Genomic DNA, 16,881 nt, shown 5'->3' with positions numbered 1-16,881 from the left:
TCTGGTGTTATTAATTCTGGTGTTATTGTGATGTTATTCTGGTGTCACTTAGATTTTTTTACTACATTGATTTTTTTACCCTTTCTTTTACCACATGTTATTGTGCTGTTATTCTGGTGTTATTGTGATGTTAATACGGTGTCACTTTGATTTTTTTTACTACTTTGATTTTTTTACCACGTGTTATTGTGCTGTTATTCTGGTGGTATTGTTATTCTGTTGTTATTGTGATGTTATTCTAGTGTCACTTTGATTTTTTTTACTACTTTGATTTTTTTTATTCTTTTTGTTTCCCGTATTATTGTAGTGTTATTTTGGTGATATTGTAGTGTATTCATCAAAAAATAATCATCTTTTTAAGGGTTACAGTACCAAACAACAGAAAGTTGTCATCTTTCCACTTAATCAGCAACACAACTATCCCTATTCCTCTCTATTATCGACAAAAATGCATTAGAAACTATCTTTTCACCCATCCCCCCTACTACTAAGAGAATCAATATTCTCTTAGTTTTCCCGCCTAAAGAGACTTCTTCTTAGTTGGGCCTATTTTTCTGGATACTACTAACACAACAAGATTTGATGGATTGTAAATTGTGGACCTTATACGTAGCCCACTTTTTCTATCTCATCTATCAAAGTAAAAGTTATTAATAGCCCATAATTTAGGACTCTACATGTCATATTATAAGCTAGAGGAGTGAACTTGATTTCATATGAATTTAAATTATATTATATTTATATGTCACCTCTTTTGTAAGAAATCATCAGTTATTTATTATGTAAATTTTTGTCTTAGTAATATGGACTATTTTTTTAAGGATGTAAAAACACTTATGTATTTTCTATTAGAATTAAAAAAGTGAAAACATTATTTTGATAATTCGTAAATCGTCTTTTTCGACGCGAGGAATAGTTTTTGCCGCTTTTCGTTTTAAGATCAATTCGCGTTTTAATAAAATTATACAACTAACTTAATAATTGTACAATTAATGTCATAAATTAGTTGCATGTAACGGTATAAAATTATTGTGTTATTTTTAATAGTAAAAAAATAACTTAACTTAAAATGTTTTCTTATGGTAGTAAACTTTTTTTTCAACCTCTTATTAATATTATATTTAGTAGATTATAACATTAAATTAAAAGTAAACTTCATTTATGCAAGTAATTTAATTGATAATGTCTCTTTATAAAATAAACCTAAAAAGTACCGTGCTATAGCACGGGTACTACACTAGTTTAATCCATCAATTCACCAAAAAAGCTACCTTTATCTCAGCTCCGAGCTCAGTTAATTCAACTAACTAATTCATCAATAGAGCTTACAAAAACAATATCGTCTTTTTACCCTTTCTCTTTCTCACATTACTCTTTCCATTAACAACACCCTTAAACTCTGATGGGTTAGCTCTATAAGCCTTAAAATCAGCAATTACTCATGACCCCACCCACTCTCTCTCAACCTGGTCCATATCCGACCTTCTGGATTACTAACTATAAACCATAAACTGTAATAAATCTCCGTTATTCTGTTAAGCAGCCGGCATAGCTAATTGCAACTGTTACTTGTAGTTATAATAGGATTTGTTCCAACAAAATCACAAGGTTTTCTGCTCCCCTGCTTTGCAATTAGCTTTTCATACAAATTCATACTTCTATCTGCTAGCTTTTGGCGAGTGGTCTACCAGTCAGTCATGCTGCCTATCTTCTAATTATTACGCTTTCAATTTTCAAAAGCAAAAGTAAGTGATTTTGTGACACTTTCAACAAGTTGTGATCATATATGACAACGTTGGTCCATACAATGTCCCCATGAACGGTCGAGTTGGCCGTCAATTATATTTGTCCTAAGTTTGTGCAAATTTATGGGACCAAACCATATCATTTCCTCTGTCGAATTCGTTTTCTATTGTTTTTAGTACAAAGACAAAAGGTGAAAAGAGAGGGATCACATTTTAGCTATGATCACAGTTGCAATTAGCTATGCCGACCGCTTAACAGTTGCAATCAGCAATTACTCATGACCCCACCCACTCTCTCTCAACCTGGTCCAAATCAGCAATTAAGTAAATCAAGTGTCGATTTCGATTTCGGTAATAGAATCGTGGATTTTCGTCGCTATTAGAGAAGTTAATGGTGTTAGCCGCCGTTGTTGGTGATCGTCGCCGGCGACGACGACAGGTGGTAGTGGGGGACACCAGGTGATGAGAGGATTAAGGATTTGATGAAGGAGAGGAAGAAATAAAAGGATAAGGGTATGTGATGGTTTTGGATTTTATGCAATCATATAGTGAGTTGGAGAAAGTGGCCCCGCGTGTTTGTTTTTGTTTATATTGAGTTTTGATCCCAGCGGTTGATTTATCTTGATCTAATTGTTGAGATTTTAAAGCACAAACTCACCATAAGAAACAAACTCACGAGATCTCGTCTATATATATATATATATATATATATATATAGAGATTGGATTTGGTGAGTTGGTTCTTATGGTGAGTTGTGAGTTGGGGAAATCTCAACCATTAGATTACATTAGAGATGAATGGTCAAAATCTAATCTTACATGTCATATAAAAACACTGTCATTTACTTTTTTTTTTTTTTTTTTTTTACTTTTTTTTTTACTTTTTTTTTTACCTCGTGTTATTATGCTGTTATTGTGCTTTTTTTTTACCACTTTTCTTTTTTTTTTCTCTGATGTTTTTCTTTAATTTTCTCATTATGTTACCTTTTTTTCTTTTTCGTTTTGTACCAGATTTTTTTTTTTACTTGAAATTTTTTTTACTCTTATTTTTTTACCTCGTGTTATTATGCTGTTATTGTGCTTTTTTTTTACTTTGATTTTTTTTCTCTTTTTTTTACCACGTGTTATTGTGCTGTTATTCTGCTGTCACTTTGATTTTTTTGCAACTTTGATTTTTTTTTTTTTTTTTCTTTAGTGTTATTGTCTTGTTATTATTCTTTCATTTGTTATTGTGATGTTATTCTGCTGTCACTTTGATTTTTTTTACGACTTTGATTTTTTTTACGACTTTAATTTTTTTTTACCACGTGTTATTGTGCTGTTATTCTACTGTTATTCTGCTATTATTGTGATGTTATTCCGGTTTCACTTTTGATTTTTCTTACTACTTTGATTTTTTTATTCTTTTTTTACCGCATGTTATTGTTACTCCGCTGTTATTGTAATGTTATTCTGTTGTCACTTTGATTTTTTTGAAGACTTTGATTTTTTTTCCTTTTTTTTTTTCTTTACCACGTGTTATTATGTTGTTATTGTTACTCCGCTGTTATTGTGATGTTATTCTGCTGTCACTTTGATTTTTTTTACGACTTTAATTTTTTTTACCACATGTTATTGTGCTGTTATTCTACTGTTATTCTGCTGTTATTGTGATGTTATTCCGGTGTCACTTTGATTTTTTTAACTACTTTGATTTTTTACTCTTTTTTTACCGCATGTTATTGTGCTTTTTTTTTTTACTTTGATTTTTTTGACGACTTTGATTTTTTTTTACTAAATGTTATTGTGCTGTTATTGTTATTCCGCTGTTATTTTGATATTATTCTGCTGTTACTTTGATTTTTTTTACGATTTTGATTTTTTTTTTCTTTTTTTTACCACGTGTTATTGTGCTGTTATTCTACTGTTATTGTGATGTTATTCCGGTGCCACATTGATTTTTTTACTCTTTTTTTACCACACGTTATTCTACTGTTATTCTGCTGTTATTGTGATGTTATTGCGGTATCACTTTGATTTTTTTACTATTTTGATTTCTTTTACTATATTTTACCACGTATTATTGTGCTGTTAATCTGATGGTATTGTTATTCAGGTGTTATTATGATGTTATTCCGGTGTCACTTTGATTTTTTTTTTTACTACTTTTGATTTTTTTACTCTTTTTTTACCACGTGTTATTGTGCTGTTATTCTGGTGTTATTGTTATTTTGGTGTTATTGTGATGTTATTCCGGTGTCACTTTGAAATTCAAATTAACAATGCAAAGATTGCCTTGCTAAAATATAGTCACAATTAATTTCAAGTTATTATTAGCAAAAATTACAAATACACGATACCATTCAAATTGTCGAGAGTAAAAATTCCGAAGGATGCGGATATGGATGAATTATGTAGTTGGTCCTATCTGATTATCCTAAGACTCTGATCATCACAATACCTACATTATGAGTATCACTATGCTCAGAAACGAATGACAAGTACGGCAATTGGCAAATGCAGCTTTCTGACGATATTCAAGGCATACACTATAGACTATACGACTATACTAAACCAAAACAAATGGAAAAGGAAAAAAGAACCAGACGATGGGGACTGAAAGTTCAGCATTGCCATTTCAAAGGCATTATTAGATCCTACAAACCCCAAATAAGCAAAACAAGGACCACAATGAATTCCAGATCAGTTAACCGACATCACTCATCAAGCTCACCTACCAAAAGTTGAACTCATAACACTTCACATCAGCCATGAAGCTAGATTTCCCTTTTCTGATGGGACGACCGTCGTTAATAAGACAACGGAACTCCTTGAATCGCACCACCACGAGCAGCCCAGAAAACGAGCACCATATCTAGCTTCATTTTCTCACCTCGACGCCGCATTAAACACCATGTTTCGACAACCATGGCTGTCATTTCGTGGTTCAATTTCGACCTGCGAGCAACATCGATCAAGAGCAGCTACCAGGCCTACCACGACTCAATTCCGTCATCAATCAACCACAACAGTTCACCTTCGTCCCTCATTCACACACTTGCGAATCCGTGCTAAAACAACAACAAAAATCCACCAGCCGACCATTCATAATCGAGCCTGACAACAACCATCTTCTCGGATCCCCTCAATCACCAACCACCCGCCGTTCACTGTCGAAGTCAGACACAATAACCACAAACTAAAACTAAATAATGCATTAATTACTAAAGCAAACACTAATCAATTAAAAATCATCAGAAAGAACGAAATTTACATAGAATTTCAACAAAAGAATAGGAGATCTGAATCAAATAGATGGATTCGCAATCAAATTATCTTCACAATTTGCGACTGATCTCGAACAGGATGTTTGTGAGTTGTAATTTGACGTGAATCTGATTCAAAGACGGTTTGAAGAGAGAATTTTCATGGATTAGGAAGAATAAACGCGTTTTTTAGAATTTCAATGTCAGGCTTTGATTTTTAGAATTAACAAAGGGGTTTTGCCATAGGAGTAAGAGGTTTTCAGATGGAGGTGTGAAATGGAGGTTTTGTAGTGTTGGTAATGGTGTAGTGCTGTTATTGAGAGGTGTAAAATGGAGTTTTTATAATGTTGTTAATGGTGTAGTGTTTTTTATTGAGTTGACGCCATAGTTGGTGCTTCAATAAATAAAGTACCGAGCATATGTCAGGTGTTAGTAAAAATCAAATCTAACGGCCCGCATTTTCCAAACTCACAACTCACCATAAGTTAACCAAACTCACGAGATCCCGCCTATATATATATATATATATATATATATATATATATATAGAGAGAGAGAAGGGTTCTTATAAGGTCCTTCGATCTTATGAGTCCTAAGTCTTATAAGGGCGCTTTGGATGGAAGGATGGAGGGATGAGATTATATCTCAATGGATGGCCACAATTCATTCTACTCTAATTAGCTCCTCATTGCAATTAAGTTACTCACTAATCATTCATCCTTCATTATCACAAACTCTTCATCTCTCTCTATAACTCACATTCTCTCATTTTTCTCTCATCAAACAAAACCCAAAAAAATAAAAAAAAAACCAAACAAAAACCCAAAAACAAAAACCAAAAAAAGACACTGTAACATTCATGAACAACATTCAACACAACAACCATCATTGTTTCTTCCTCTGCCGGCAACCACCACCCCCACCTTCACTGGCCACCGCGCGCCGCCGCCTTCCTCTTCCCCTTCTCCTTCCTCTCTTTTCTCCGACCTCCCCACAACTGTACAACATCACATTTCTTCTCCCTCTTATCTCGGATCTGCTCTGACGCCTCCACGACAACACGGCTACCACCCGACTTGGTCTACTCCGACGCCGCCACTACTCCACCTTTTTTTTTCAGATTTCAGAAAAACGTGATTGTTGTTGGTTGTTTCTGGCGGTGGTCGGATCTTGGGGACAGAAAAGTGCTAGTTGGTATTGTTGTCGTCAGTTGGTGGTGTTATTGTTTTCAATGGTGTTGGATTGTTGTTGCTGCATTGTACTTTTCTTAATGTTTTTTAAAAAAAAAATTTTAAGTTGTTCATTCATTGTTGTTGCTGCGTTAAACTTTTCTTCATGTTTTTAAATAAAATCGTCTTGCTTTTTTTTTGGGTATTTTTAGATCTCGTTTTTGGTTTTCTCGTTTTTTTTTTTTTGGTATTTTTAGATCTCGTTTTTTTTTGTTTATTTGGGTGTTGGTTAATTAATTTTTAGTATTTCAGTTTTTTTTTTGTTTTTTTTTTTCAGATTTGCGTGGCTAAGGGTGGGTTTTTTTGGTGTTTTTGTGTTTTTGTGTTCTCTGTTTGTTTTGTTTTTGTTTTTTGTTTTTGTTTTTAATTTTTAATTTTTTATTTGGTTGTTATTGTTATTTGATTTTTTGGACTAAAGTTATACATCTTGTCTATTAAAGTTATACACTGCGTGCATTAGAGTTATACACACGATATTTAAATTTGGTTTTTTTTATTGTTATTTGGTTTATTTCAGATTTCGGGTTTGGTTGGGTTGTTGGTTTTTTGGTTTTATTATTGTTATTTGGTTTTTTGTTTTTGTTATTATGAGTTTTTTGGTTTTTGTTATTATTTATTTTTTTCATATTTTTCATATTTATTGTTTGATTTTTTTACTATTTACGACTAAAGTTATACATTTTATGACTAAAGTTATACATTTTATGACTAAAGTTATACATTTTATGACCAAAGTTATACATTTTATGACCAAAGTTATACAAAAAAAACTAAAGTTATACAAAAATTGGACTAAAGTTATACAAAAAATTGGCTAGAGTTATACAAACTGTGACTAGAGTTATACATTGTATGACTAGAGTTATACGTATGTTTTGATTTTATTTTTTTTATTGTTTGGTTTTTTTACTATTTACGACTAAAGTTATACATTTTATGACTAAAGTTATACATTTTATGACCAAAGTTATACTCTTATGGAATAAAGTTATACAATTTTGGACTAAAATTACACAAATTTGGACTAAAGTTATACAATTTTGGACTGAAGTTATACAAAAATAGACCAGAGTTATACAAAAATGCACCAAAGTTATACAAAAAATGGACTAAAGTTATAAAAAAATTGGACTAAAGTTATACAAAAATTGGACTAAAGTTATACAAAAATGAACCAAAGTTATACAAAAATGAACCAAAGTTATACAAAAATGAGTTAGTTATACAAAAATGCACCAAAGTTATACAAAAAATGGACTAAAGGTATAAAAAAAATTGGACTAAAGTTATACAAAAATTGGACTAAAGTTATACAAAAATGCACCAAAGTTATACAAAAATGAACCAAAGTTATACAAAAATAGACCAGAGTTATACAAAAATGCACCAAAGTCCATTTTTGTATAACTTTAGTCCATTTTTTGTATAACTTTGGTCCATTTTTGTATAACTCAGTGCATTTTTGTATAACTCAGTGCATTTTTGTATAACTTTAGTCCATTTTTTGTATAACTTTGGTGCATTTTTTGTATAACTCTGGTGCATTTTTGTATAACTCTGGTTCATTTTTGTATAACTCTGGTCCATTTTTGTATAACTTTAATCCATATTTGTATAACTTTAATCCATTTTTGTATAACTTTGGTCCATTTTTGTATAACTTTGGTCTTTTTTTGTATAACTTTGGTCTATTTTTGTATAACTTCAGTCTTTTTTTGTATAACTTTAGTCCATATTTGTATAACTTTGGTCCATATTTGTATAACTTTGGTCCATTCTTGTATAACTTTGGTTCATTTTTGTATAACTCTGGTTCATTTTTGTATAACTTTAGTCCAATTTTTTGTATAACTTTAGTCCATTTTTTGTATAACTTTGGTGCATTTTTGTATAACTTTGGTCATAAAATGTATAACTTTAGTCGTAAATAGTTAAAAAATCAAACAATAAATATGAAAAATATGAAAAAAAAATAATAACAAAAACCCAAAAAACTCATAATAACAAAAACAAAAAACCAAATAACAATAATAAAACCAAAAAACCAACAACCCAACCAAACCCGAAATCTAAAAAAACCAAATAACAAGATTTAAAACCCGAAATCTTAAAAAAAAGTATAACAAGAAGAGATTTGAGAAAATGAATAAAAAAGGAGAAGTAACAAAATAAAAGAAAATAAAAGACAACAACAAAAAATGAATGGAAAAAACAACTCAAAACATGAAAATAAAGACCAAACGAAAAAAAAAAAAAAAAAAAAAAAAAAAAAAAAAAAAAAAAAAAAAAAAAAAAGTTGGCGGCGGTGCGGTGGCGGCGGTGCGGTGGCGGCGGTGTGGTGGCGGCGGTGGTGGGCGGTGAGTTGGTGTCGGGTGGGATAGTGGTGGGTGGTGGTGAATGAGGAAGAGAAGATTGAATGATTTATTTGGGTTTTTTGATTTAATTGGATTTTTTGGGTTTTTTGATTTAATTGGATTTTTTGGGTTTTATTTATTTATTTGGGTTTTGGGTTTTTTATTTATTTGGATTTTTTGGGTTTTTATTTTTTGGGGTTTTAGAGAGAAGATGAGTTGTGTGATATATGAGAGAAGTGGATGAGAGGAAAAGAAGTTATAGTGAATTAGTGATTAATTAGAAGGATTAGTGAAGGAGGAGAGAATGAGTGATATTAGTACATAAACACACTTTTGGAGGTTGATCTTGGCCATCCATCTCCCTCCATCCAATGGCTCACAATAGGACTTATGGACTCAAATATATAGAGGACCTTAGTTGATCCTTCCTCTATATATATATATATATATATATATATATATATATATATATATATATATATATATATATATATATATATATATATATATATATAATCCTATGAGAACCAACAAGATAATGAGAACCATGAGAACCACTCACAGCCCTTAGATCAAACTACAATTTGATGGTGAGATGAACAGTGATTAAACATATTTCAATTTTATCAAAAAAACGTCGCACCCCCAAATTCAAGACTTTGTCATTTTACCAAATATCCTTTCTCTCTCCTAATTTTTCTCTCTCTTCGATTATCAAATCTTTCAACGCATCTGCTTTCTCTACTTCGATCGTTAGAAACATTCTAATCAAACTTCGACGATCGATCAAAATCTTCCACCTTCTTCTAGCAATGGATCTTCGTACTTCGATGAGGTAAACTTTCGATAGTGATGATTAATTTTTGCGAAATTAAGGTTTATATATTCTTGTGCTTATATTTAACTAACATGTAACACCCCCATTTATTCAGGAACCTTTAGCTAGACATTCCCAAATAAATAGGACTGTTACCATCTCGGTTTTCCGAGGCAGTGAATAACAAAGTACAACAATACCAAAGTACTTTAAATTAAAACTTAGCGATTACATGTTTATTACAAATTAACCAACTAAAACTTAATATAAAATATTTACAACTCGCAGCGGAAATAAATAAAGTGATAAAACATTCTATGTGGTCTAGACTTATAGGTAGGTTGTCCAAGTCCTCACGCATTCCCATAAGCTCCCAAGTCAGCTAATCTTTAGTACCTGTCAAATATGCTCCCCATTATGGTTCACCGCAGGTGTTCACGAATACACAGTCAACCGCGAGATTGAGTAGGAATAAACTAAACAACAATAATAATCCGACCAAAATAAACATCCTTCAAATTCTCATCACTTAATCCGTACAACACACTTACATCACTGGCAGTAGCACAACTCCCTTAACACCGTGCTATGCTCAACTCAACAACTGGCAGTATTACTTTCGTACCATGCTCAAGTGGCAGTAGTACCCTCGTACTATGCACAACTGGCAGTAGTAATCACTTACTATGCATAACTATCTGGCAGTAGCAATCATTTGCTATGCGCAACTGGCAGTAACAATCACTTGTTATGCACAACTGGCAGTAACACACTCCGTGTTATGCTCAACTGAATAATTAACTCTCTATACCAAATATAACCAAACAACAAAAACTCAATAAAAATCCCGTCTTCATCTCAACCAACATCTTAACATACTCCATTACTCTACTTCCAATAATGAATCACAATATTAACCTTAATCTCATAAATCGTCACATTTAAACATTCATTCACTTAACAATAAAACCGAGTTGAGTAGGAAATTCCTACCTGACAAGCAAATCCAACAAGCAGCTCAACAACAATGAAGCACCCGAGTCCAAATAGTATAATCGTCTCACAGATGATTACCTAAAGAAATAGTAATTATTATATGATAATTAATTCATTATTCTCTTTTACTAATAATTAGATTAAATTATTTAATTACTTATTATTATTACCCATAAGGTTACGATATTTAAAGCCGCTTTGTAAATTACAAAACCCGAGTCAAATTACGAAACCCAAGCCACATATCCTATAATAGTCAAATGACCCACTACTCCCAACCTTCACCACGCAAGACACACGTGCACCTCACAACCCGACTCGACAACGGACGCCTCCAACACCAGCCCCACCGTGACTCCCCACTATCACCACCTCTACCACCAACACCAACCTGCAACCGCCACATCACCAGCCGCCAGCAGCAACAACAATAACGTACTGCCCAAACAATGTTATCTCGTCACCACCACTAACACCCATAAACACACAAATTACCCAGCCTAACCATCCCTACCACCAGCCCATCCTTGAACCACCACCACCTGCTACACCACCTCACACCTTGCACCAGCAACAACCACCTCACACAGCCACTAACTCACGCCCTAACTCACGCCCTAGCTGAACCCATCAACAATTCCCCTTCAACCCGTCACAAGCCCTAGCCGACACTCACCATCCCTGTCCCTCACCACCTATGGCCGCCAGAAGTGACTCATCACCACGTCGTCCCTCCTTCAACGGCCACGACCACCGCCATATAACACAGCAGCAACAACCTCAACTCCCCTGTTTTCGCGTGTTTCCAACCACCACCGCCGCAAAACACCACCCCTGACCACCGGCTACCACTCAATGGCGTCGACTAACCACCCCGAGCCAACCCCAACCCATGTCCAGGTCAGATAACTCAAGCCAAGGTGTTTAAACCGTGTAAACCCATATTACAACCCCCTTCAAACCACCCTCGAAACACCCAAGGAACACCTCTTTCCCGTCGGTCAATGGTGGTCAAACGGAGGTTCGGCTACTCCCTGATGTTTCCCGGTCATGGTCATGGTCTTAGCAAGTCGTATGGTGGTCTAGTTAACAAGTTATAACAAAGCAAAGGGTATACATGACACGGTCTTATAATATTACCTTGAGACGATAACTTTGTATGAAATTCCTCTACTTTTATTCTCTAAATCCTTCTCCTTTTGCCTCTCCAGTGAATTATTTGTGTTTTAGGATGAATAAGGGTATATTTATATAGGTGGGTCATAGGGTATAAGGAAGCAATTAGGGAATATGTAATTATTTATTATTATTATTATTATTATTATTATTTTTATGAGAAGGATGCGCACAACTTTCATTAAAATAAAAACAAAAGTTTACATGAAATTGGTGGGGAGCCGAGAAACAAGCTGGGCTCCCACACCCTTAGCAACAGCAAAGCTAAGTCTAGTAAAAATACGATTATTATTATTATTATTATTATTATTATAATACAAATACGATAATTATTATACAAATAAGATTATTATTATTACTACTAATGTTACACAAGTAGCACACGGCCCAATATCCAATTCCCGACCCTCCTATTATTTTATTATATAATCACCGTCTTATTTGCAATTATTAATATAAATGTCTTTTAATTAATTATTTGAATTACATAATTTATTCTTATAAATACTTATCAATTATTAATTATAATAATTTATGAGAATACTTATCAAATTACGGGGTATTACATAACAAGGGAATGGTCCTATGTTGTGCTTGTGCACATAAGTCATAGTTTAGACATCGACAAATCTTGCAATCGATGAGGCTCCCAAGGGAAGGGAAGTAGTGGTTGATTAACGTTGTATGGATTAAATATATCTAGTTACGAGTTTTTAGTGGTCATAAGGTGTCTCTAAGTAGATTTTAAGATCTTCAACTCATTCTAATAGTCATGAATGGTGGTCCTTCAAAGCCGAATTCGAATATGCAATACATTCTCGTTGCTCGCTATGACATCATAAGGCACATACGTTTAGGAGAGTTTTCTGGGGGGCATGTACCCTTTGTGGTTCATGGATATTGGAGTTTCATAGTGCTGTTTTTGATATTTTCCTAGTCCTGTAGTTTTAATTGCATAATTGTGCCGGAAATTGGGTTGAACAGGTATTCAGGTACTCGTATTAGGGTTAGTTCAAGGTGAGTTTGGGTTTTTGTCCGGCCAACAACTATATTAGGTTAAGCCATGTATAGTTTTACTCTGAATTAGATTTGATCATCACCAATTAATTATGCTACCATTTCTAACTTGTTCTTCTCTCTATTTTCCCCTTTATGGATAACAAGGTTTCCTCCTTCTTTCATCTTTATAAAGTACTTGCTCCGCCTCAATCATTTGTTTACGTATCTTTAATCAAAGTTAAACAAATAATTGGGATGCAGGGAGCCGTAAAGTTGTAGACTTTATTATTCATTGATTGATTGATTGTGGCAATGGGTTTGCAGCTAATTGAGCAAGTACTTGAGAATAGCGGACATGATTTGGATTTAGCTATCAAAAGCTTGAATGACCTTCGTTTAGGATGCATTGTTAATGACCCGCCTCCTCCACGCTTTACAAACACCCCCACCCACCGCCCTCGGGTAATGCTCATCATTTCAATACAATATTAATATTTACGGTTGCTAATACAATTGTTTACGGTGTTTATTGTTTGTGATATGTATTTTAATCAAAGGTAAATAAATGAATGACTCGGAGGAAGCCTTTGATCACACTCCCTCCATCCCATTTGTATTGTCCCTTCCTGTTTCATCTTGGTGGTTTTACTAATTGTACCTTACTTCATCTTACTTGTTCAGCTCATGGGGATGAAGTTAGTGTGTCTGCAAAAGATACATCACCCTCAGAAGATTTACCTGTTGACGGTGTAGAGTGGGTAGAACTTTTTGTAAGGGAAATGAGTGTTGCATCTGATGTCAATGATGCAAGAATTCGTGCCACCAGGGCTCTTGAGGCTTTTGAGAAATCTATTTGTGCTCGTGCCAATGCTCAAACTGCACAAAATTTTCAACAGGTAAATTGATTGGTACAGAATTGGAATTGTATACTTGTAGTTGTATGCAAGTGGCAGTATGTTTACTTCTTAACTTCTATGTTCAGAAGAATTTGATGCTGAAGGAGCAAGTTGAATCGTTGCTTCAGGAGAATGGAATCCTGAAACGTGCTGTGTCAATTCAACATGAGCGCCAAAAGGAGTTTGAGGCTAAGTCAGGTGAGGTGCAACAACTAAAGCAGCTTCTGTCCCAGTGCCAAGAACACATACGAACTCTTGAGGTTAGATTCCGAACCTCCATGTTTGTATTTCAATTAGCTTGATGTTGGGTCCATTTATCAATTAGAGTTATTTGGATGAAAGAAAGGGAATAATTTAGGATGTGCATAAAATAAGGTTCTATGTGCATAAAATAAGATTATATGTGCATTAAAAAGTGAAAAGGGACGAGTATCCTAAAATATAGGACGGGATTAAAAGTAGTGGATGGGTATCCTAAAATTTAGGATGAGAAAGGATTTAGGGTTGGATTAGACGGACCGGTCCAAATTTGGAGAAACAATGATTAAATTAATCACATTTTAGTGTTGGACTATTTTCATTTTAGCTTTAATTACAGAATTTCGAGAAACAATAATTAAATTAATCACATTTTCAGGTTTCTTAATACTTGTCTTATCTGTGCATGAAATAACCTTGTATGTGCATGAAATAACCTTTTATGTCCATGAAATAACCATGTGCATGCATGACATATTAAATGAGATTAGGTCGTCAATTCAATTTTAAGGCTTAAGGGAAAGGGTTCACTCTGCCCTCTAGGGCTTCAAATTTGTTTGTTTATTTGTTCTGTATGTATGAATCTTTTTTTGTTTGTTGTATGGGGCATCAAGTTCATATTTCTTTAGGCTGAATGAACCCGTTGTGTGGACCTCTTAAGGCACTGATGTAGTTGTTGGTGTTATATGAATGTTTCAAATTTTTAGTCTTTTTTACCCTTAGTCATGTAGTCTATTCATTTCAGCTATTTTTGATTTTGTACTTGGTATGAAGTCATTTTTTCTCAATCAATATTGAGCACTATGTCTTTGTTGGTTCCTTACTTCCTTGGGTTATCTCGATGCTGATCCGTTCTAATTATGATGTATTTTTTAGCAGAGAATTCGGGCTTTCTTATATTTTACTTCTTAGCAAATTCGATTCTCAAATAGGTTCTCTTGGCAATTCGGAAAGGAAAACCTGGGGCTCTCTGACCTTGACAACCCATTGAGTACTTAAGAAATTACAAATGATGGTTAGATTTTATGTCTCAATTAGAAAGTAAGATTCTTTGACCTGAGAGTTTAATAAGCTGGTGCTTTGTAACATTTGGTCAAAATGCTACTTCTGAAAAACATTTCGCCTTTGCAAGAGTGTATCGTCCTGAATTTGTAATTCTTTTGTTGTCAAGAGTACTACACATCCCGATATGCCGTTGCGAAGCTCAGATCAGAGGCTGTATATATTGACTTCATGAAGTAGTGGAATTTGGGAGTTTACTTCTCGTTGAGGTACTCTATCAGAAAGAACTAACTCTCATATCCCCTATTATGTTAATTGACTATTGTTGTTGTCCCAATAATAATGGTTAGGGTTTGGGGTGCAATAGACTTATCAATACATGAAGTCGCCTAGTAGATGCATGAAAAAGCAATATATGTGCATCAAACAACCATGTACATTCATGAAATAAGTGTGTTATATGGGAATGAAATAAGAATATATGTGCATGAAATAAGATTATATGTGCATGAAATAAGGTTACACGTGCATTAAAATGTTCTCCACTTGCATTACGGACATTATAATTATTATTTTTTTGACAGTGTGCATAGATGAGCTCAAAACGTAGCATTACGAGCTAGATTATGAGCCATCCTATAAGGACATTAATTATATGTTTTGATTTATCTCTTTGGAGCAATTGTGTTATGTACAACCCTCATTTCATCTTTGTGTAGCGTATATTAAAGGCTATTAGCTCAATGGTAGAGCGAGGTGCTAATTTTGCACAAAGATATGGGTTCAAATCCCATATAGCCTATTAAACAAACAATTCCATGATTGCATGCCACACATGCCATACTTGAAATAGAAGAATTCCCACAAAGAGGATTTTTAGAAGATAGTTGTACTGGCAGCAAAAAAATTAATCAAGAGAACAGCTGGAGAAGGGGCTCAAAGTGCAATACGCATACAAGGTATAACTATTTTACTGTGAAACTTTTCTTTCAGTCACAGTAAGATTATCTACAGTGGTTATATTGTTATGTCAGTTTATGGGCTGTAACTCTTTGTCACAGGGAGAGCATTGTTGGAATATGTGTCCTCCGACAATAATGCGATCACGACTGTTGATCATGATGATCACATGTTTAAGTCTCATTAAAATGAATACAATTGGGAAGTAATATTGTTACTGTCAACTGGTCAACATATATCGGTAATGATTGGCTGACTAGAGTTTGACATTACTGTCGTGTGACGGTGGTGATCAGTTGACCCCCTAGGTCATACCTAAAGGGCAATACTCTTAATTGATTATTTAATTAATCGTATAATGTTGCGAGTTAATTAAATTACTTGAAAATTGACGGACGATTTTGGAAGTAAAATTTACGTATCAAATTGAAATGTGATTAAATGAGATACGGTCTGAGTAATTGAATTGTATGATTACTCGGATGAAATTATTGTTTAAAGAAACAATTAAAATTGAATGAATTATTATAAATACAATCAGTTGTAATTTATAAGTGGTTAAATATTTTGGTACAAGTAATTATGAAATTACTAAGTCGATTTTTGTATGTGACGTATTTTTATTAATACGTTGATTTTTAATATGTTAAAAATACATAACAAATTTATGTTACATGTGACATGTTACATATTGAGAAATTGACTAAAATAATATGGACTCCATATTATGCTTATACCGAAATTAGTGGGGTATTAGGTTAATATTGTGTTGATTAATTTATTAAGTAAACATAATGATTACCTAATGGTCTAGCCATGCAAGCCTATGAACATTGTTAAGAGCAACAATTTCATGCATTGGCTCACCCATAAAGCCCCCCTCCACCCGGTTTTTGATGACAAAAACCATCATTGGTTTTTCATCTAATTTTGCCTAATATTACACTAAAATGTGTTAGTGAGATAATTCTTATTCATTCATCCAAAATTAGTATTCTAGAGAGAAAAAAAGCTCTCTATTTCTCCCTCCATAAAACCGAAATATATAAGTGTTTTATAAATATTTTGGTTCAATTTTCTACTTGATTAATATTATACTAGTATTTGTAATATTAATTAAAATTAAGAGAAGCCTTGGGTATAAAGCTTAGGGAGAGATCTTATACTTAGATCTTGTTCATCCATAAGGAAAAGCTCAAGATCAA

The 16,881-nt window shown here is 33.5% G+C and overlaps 1 protein-coding gene across 1 annotated transcript; it reads left to right on the top strand.

The window, feature by feature from the left end:
- Positions 1-13,015: 13,015 nt before the first annotated feature.
- Positions 13,016-13,758, top strand: LOC141590403 (uncharacterized; the record flags this gene model as incomplete). The annotated part of the gene is made up of 3 exons (XM_074410998.1): positions 13,016-13,022; positions 13,242-13,456; positions 13,543-13,758. Coding segments are annotated over 3 exons (438 nt in total), but the record flags the coding sequence as incomplete, so codon positions are not given.
- Between the last annotated feature and the right edge of the window lie 3,123 nt (positions 13,759-16,881).

Source organism: Silene latifolia, chromosome 7 (genome assembly GCF_048544455.1).
Source record: "Silene latifolia isolate original U9 population chromosome 7, ASM4854445v1, whole genome shotgun sequence".
Classification (NCBI taxonomy): domain Eukaryota; kingdom Viridiplantae; phylum Streptophyta; class Magnoliopsida; order Caryophyllales; family Caryophyllaceae; genus Silene; species Silene latifolia.
The sequence above is the reverse complement of the archived record's forward strand: the minus strand, read 5'-3'. Positions and strand labels throughout refer to the sequence as shown.